Below are 6,000 nucleotides of genomic sequence, written 5' to 3'. Positions count from 1 at the left end.
TACAATTTAGTTAAAAAAGTATATTGGTAAGGATAAATACAAGACTTAAATGATTTTTATGGTTAATTGAAAGTTGAATTTCAATAAATTGTATCAATAATGAAATTGGCTATGATCGGAATTCGATACTAGTCATAGGTTTTTTTAATAACACTGAAGATCGTTAATGGCAATCAAAAAAATAAGAAAATGGGTTGACAAAAAAAAACAAACTAAGTACTTTTTGTCTTTGATATTTGAAAATACATATAAACCTAACAAAACTATTAAAATAAATATTTTGAATAATAATAAGAGTTACTAGAACCATTTCAAACTTTTTTCTTTGAACGTCACAGAAACCTGTTATCAGTAAAATGTATTTCCATGCTAAACTCATTCAAATTCTACATCAAAAGTGATACTTACACAAGGGAATATATACAAAACATTCATCTTACACGTACTTTTTTATCTTTAGTCCTAAATCTAGATTCCAAATAAATATTTTTTTGCATAGGAAGGAAATATTATATTATGAGGGTGGTTTAATTGCGACCACGACCGAGTAGCGATGAACGAAAATACTAAATTATCATAATAAACAAATTTAAAAATAAATAAATAACAATCTCTATAAATTTCACAATGCACTTAACCACAGTGTTATAAGTATTATAAGTGTCATTGCTTTTTTGGTCACAGCACTACAAAGAACTGTCATGGAGAAAATAAAGAAATGGAAATAGAATAATATGAATCATGAAATTCAATAAATAACAACAACAAAAAAATGAAAATTGTGTTATATTTATCATCCATCGCTCATCGCTTCACGTTTCGTGTCGGTTAAAATTAAAAAAAATATCGATTTTATCACTTAACTAAAATGTGATATAATTTGAAATGAATCCTGTACCATTTTGCAAAACTTTCCATAAATACTTCACTAGCAATCACTTCCAGCTCTAAGCAATTCAACAGATAAACCGCGAACTGTAACTCAACCGCTATCTAATTTATTGTCAACCGTAGACAATCTGTAGCTACGACCTCTTTCATTCCTTCTGGTCCTTAGATTGCAACGTTGTTAAAGATATGTTTTGGTAAACGTCTATGTACATATATTACAAAGGTCCGTTACATTAATTCACGTTATGGGTGTACACGAGCCCTCGTAGCACTTGAGTCCTGGCTCGCAAGTACCTCTGAAGCCTCCGCAGTCTTCGCCCATCGTCCGCGCGCACACCTTGCAGCATCTGTGGAATAAATATAGTTTAGAAAAGAAAATACAGGCAAAATATTGTAGGAAACATGGAGAAGATGTGTTATATTAAGAAACATTAGCTGTTTGAATGTAGCGATATCACAATTGACCACCTGCAGAAGAGTTTGCTGTTCGTCTCCGGAGGCAACACCGTCAAACTAAATTCTGCAACTAGCAGTGATCAGTGCTGCAGTGTTTCGGTTTGAAAAGTGTGGTAAAGGAGACTACGCATCTGAGGCACTGCATCCTAGCCCTCAAGGGGTAGCTACACACCTGAAGGCGACCTCAGGTAGAACATTTATCTTATCTGGGGTTGATTAAAGATGCCCATTGGCAGCAGTAGCCACTTACCAACGCAGAGTGCATATACGTTTGCAAGTTTGGTATTATAAAAAAGTATTTTATATAAAGATGCTAACCACGAATATGTATCTCAGAATCATCTTAAATATTCAAAGCCACAACAGATACACTTCAAGGGCGTATTTGTGTCCGCACAACCTCACAGTTATGTTGATAACCTATCAACGAGAAACTCCATCTAAGTAGTATCTTAGGCGGATCACGTACGAGCCTGAATTAATAGCGCTTCAAGTTGCGCACATGTGAGGCTCAGATACGTACAAAATGGCGCCTTCGTAGCAACTGTATGATATTAAATAGTTACAGTCTAGTATATTAGATACGTCTATTAAATTCAATAGTAACGTCGACTACTGTAACTTTTTTCTTAGTCGACCCTTGGAATAACTAGGCGGCGCCAAGGTTTTGTTTAGACGCACGACATTGCGTCAACCAAATTCAATGTAATACCGGCACAGATTGTAGTTTGACAGAATAATTTTTATAATGATAAAATTGACCAGCTAAACAGACTCCAAAGACAAATCCTCGTTAATATTTCGTCAGGATCAAACATGGGAGCATCACAGACTAATTGTCGAGTTTTTCAAATGTTTACACAACTGTGTATTAATTAAGCACAAAAAATAACGCTTGCATAGCGTTTTTATAACTAAAATTAATAATCTAGCCTATACACCTGTCAATAGTCTTTGAGCAACGCCAGGGCGGCCGACCTAACTAAACAACTTAGGCGGATCACGTACGAGGCTGAATTAATCGCGCCTCAAGTCGCTTACACGTTAGCTCCAGCCACGTACTAAATAGCGTGTCGCTCATGATGAGAGAAATAAATTGTGTTTCAGATGAAAAGGGAAAGATAATTATCTTGAAAGTCAATACTCCTAGTTATATACTGGACCAAAAAATCTTTGCTCATTAATGACCTTATTTGTATTATTAGTTTATTTTAACGATGTTGTTGTTGTTGCTTGCTTTGTAAGATTAGTTATTTAGAAGTAGCTAATAATGCCTGGAAAAATATTGTATATTGAGTACGGAGAATTATTAAATAAAATTGTTTTCATGAATGAGAATAATTAGAGGCAAAACACAAATTTTTAATCTAAATAAAAAGGTGAACTTTTATCTCGTTATTTCAAATTAAGCTTAAAATGGTGAATATTTCTTTAAATTTAAGTGTGAAATATCCACTTTAAAAATTGGAGCTTCAGAGACCGAAGCTGTTTTAAAGCTTTTTGAAAGCATTCCGGATATTATGGATGAATTTTGGAGAACACGAATGTCGCCAGCTCAGGCCTAAAGTTTCGTAATTGCATTACGTACGAGTCTTTCGAGTCGATGTTTTGAAGTTCATGGACAAAGTTCCAAGTGGCACTATGGATTTTTGTAATATTTTACGTATATTTGAGGGCGTCTAATACAATAATTTGGAAATTAAAAGAAAACAGACTATGCGACTACGACGACTGCGACGAAAGAGGCGACTATGTGAATAATCTACTCCGTTGTATTCGGTACTAGTCACGATGTTTGGCGATGTACCTAAACATTGCAAGTAGAAATAAATGTCAACAAGGGATATTATTAGTTAATGGCAAAATATCACGTGATAAGACTATTAATAAAGAGATCATCAATTTTCTTTAGAAGTCTTATATAGTAGACTTGAGTTGTGATGATCAATTCTACGACACAAAAAATCGACACTCCGCCTATATAAAGATCTAAAGTGAAAATACATAATCATCATTTTATTCGTATAAATAAAAGTGATTTGGTATATTATTTTACGGAACCATCTGCTTCGGTAATGATTCATATAAAACCGATTCGGTAATAAAACCTATGTAGTAGACTTGAGTCGTGACCATTAGTGGTCCTACGACACACAATCAACCCCACGCCTGTATAAAATAAGAGAAAATAAAAACTTTTGAATTTATTAATATAAATAAAAATGACTTGGCATGTGCTTTACGAAACTATCTGCTTCGGAAATGTTCGAGACCTTCTCATGAGCCCTTATCGCCTACAGCGCTGTCAAGAGACCCATATCAAAAGCTACATCATGATTTTGAGTGGACTACTGCATAAAACGGGCTATTTAATACAAGTTTGAAGGTGGTTAGAACCCTTTATGGTTCGCCTTTGGAAACCACACCTATTTCTAACTAATAACAGTGTAGAGTGTTCAGCGCTGCTATGTTCCGATTTAGAAGGTGTGCTGAGGAAGGCATATTTATCTCAGGCATACCAACTTAGTCTTCAAGAAGTAGTAACACATCTGCGACCGACCTCAATTAGGAATTTTATCTTATTACAGTTAATACATTATATTACATTAGTTTTTGATAGTTTATAGGTTGACTAGTTTTTGCCCGCGGCTTCGCCCGCGTTTAAAAGAAAATAATATAACATACCAACAAAACAAAACAGAAAATTCGTACCTTCATTGGAATGACAGTGGCGCCATCTGGCGAAAATTGGTCGTACCAACTCTGAAACCTTCGTGGGCTCATAGACAACAACTTTGCTAAATATCATCTGCATCACTATGCACTTGATCAAATGCATAGTTTACGATTCAATCCTTACTAATATCGATTAAAATATCGAAATATCGACTTTTTTGGTCCAAAATCGATTCTCCGATTAATCGATCTATCTATCTACTATCTTTGTACAAAATTTCATTAAAATCGGTTCAGTGGTTTAGGCGAGAAGAAGAGACAACCAGACAGACCGACAGAGAGACAGAGTTACTTTCTGATCTATAATATCATTAAGGATTACAGATGTCAATAGGCGGCATAAGCTACATCCCATCAGATGGACTGCGTTAGCTACTTCAATAATACAAATATATGAGCATCAAATTCACCGTCAAACTTCAAAGTGAAGCGGAAAAAATAATATAAGGAACTTTTGCCGCATAGCCAACGGCTCCTAGTAGCGAACACAATCGTTGAGGTTATCGGGCAAAAGACAAGACAAAGTTTTAACAAGGAAACGTTACCAGCTTGTCCGTTTCATTATGTAACGTTACGTTTGTTGGAACTCGTTTTGTATTACGACTAAGTTTGCTTTCACTAAAGAAAGCATTGATAGAAACAGTATCAGACGACTATGTGCAATGTTAGTGTTATTTCTTTATTCTAAGGTAGAGTCCTATGTCGTTCGAATCCGGCGGCACCACCGCCACATCTATTTCTGCCTAATAACAGCAGTGTTAAGCATTTCTGTTCTCTGGTTTAAAGGTGTGGTGTTATAAGGGAAACATAATTTTACGAGGCATTCCAGCTTTGTCTTCAGGAGTAGCGGCGCATCTGTGGTCGACCTCAGATAGGAATATCTAATCCTATACGGTGTTGATTACAGATGTTCCTGGTCGGCAGTAGTCACTTACCATCAGGTGGACTGCATGCTCGTCAACTATAATATAGGAGTTATAAAGAAAGCATTGCAAAGCATAAGTATTTTTTTTTATTGTGTATTCACCTACCTGCAAGGATCCCACACCACGATGCCCAGCCCCGGACAACCGCTGGGCTCGAGCGCCTCACACTCCCGCGGGTTGCACACGCAGTCCCAACCCCTCACCGCCCCCACCAGCGCCACCACCGCCACCATCGCTAACCACATCCGCATACTGTCGTTCACATCACACACGAACACGATCTCACCACTTTATATCGTCCTGGTAGATACATCTTCTAACATTTTCAGCTCTTCTATTTCAGTTTTGAGATGCGTTCATTCTGTAACAAACAAAAAAAAGACACTTAAAATTCTCATACGGCTATCCTATGAACATTACTATAAGATTTATTTTTTGTTTCTGTGACTGACTTTTAGAGGCCTATTTTTACGTGACCCCACAACGTTAGTTCTTTTTTGGATTGTCTTGGAAATGTGGTGAAGAATCGGGTTTTTTTATTATTTACATAGCTATTGCTTTCTCATTCTGGATCATTCTGGATCACACCTTACCGCCCGCAACACCACATCGCGGCCAGCAAGCTGCATTTTTATCAATTAAACTTTTATATATGTACCTAAGTAAAAGTAATGCCTAATTTTTTGCTTACATTATTTTAATTTCAAATATTATAAACTAAATTTACAAATGGGATACCGAAGAAAAGACGCTTAATTTAAGAGACAATTTATTCTCGACGATCTTATTTTTTTGCTGACAAATATTAGACTGTTTTTTCTAGACAATCTTTAGACACTTAGCTCATGTGGCCATTATTGCCTAAAAGATTACCAGACTGACTTGCAGTATTAACATCTTAAACCTAATGAACTACATTTCTACAACTACATTTCTACAAGGAACTACATTTCTACAAGGAATAAGGAATATTCGGAATAGATATAGAGAA

At 35.8% G+C, this 6,000-nt stretch overlaps 1 protein-coding gene across 1 annotated transcript in view; it reads right to left on the bottom strand.

Annotated features, from left to right (window-relative positions):
• Nucleotides 1-531: 531 nt before the first annotated feature.
• Nucleotides 532-6,000, bottom strand: part of oeh (neuroparsin) — a 47,060-nt gene continuing 41,591 nt past the window's right edge. The window contains exons 2-3 of the mRNA XM_073093644.1: nucleotides 5,115-5,370; nucleotides 532-1,238 (exon numbers count right to left, since the gene is read on the bottom strand). Coding sequence (XP_072949745.1) covers nucleotides 1,130-1,238; nucleotides 5,115-5,260 — 255 coding nt within the window. The 5' untranslated portion in view covers nucleotides 5,261-5,370 and the 3' untranslated portion in view covers nucleotides 532-1,129. The remainder of the gene's footprint in view (nucleotides 1,239-5,114; nucleotides 5,371-6,000) is intronic.

This window comes from Epargyreus clarus, unplaced genomic scaffold (genome assembly GCF_041222505.1).
Source record: "Epargyreus clarus isolate Ecla_fem2 unplaced genomic scaffold, WU_Ecla_fem_2.2 ptg000005l, whole genome shotgun sequence".
Taxonomy (NCBI): domain Eukaryota; kingdom Metazoa; phylum Arthropoda; class Insecta; order Lepidoptera; family Hesperiidae; genus Epargyreus; species Epargyreus clarus.
The sequence above is the reverse complement of the archived record's forward strand: the minus strand, read 5'-3'. Positions and strand labels throughout refer to the sequence as shown.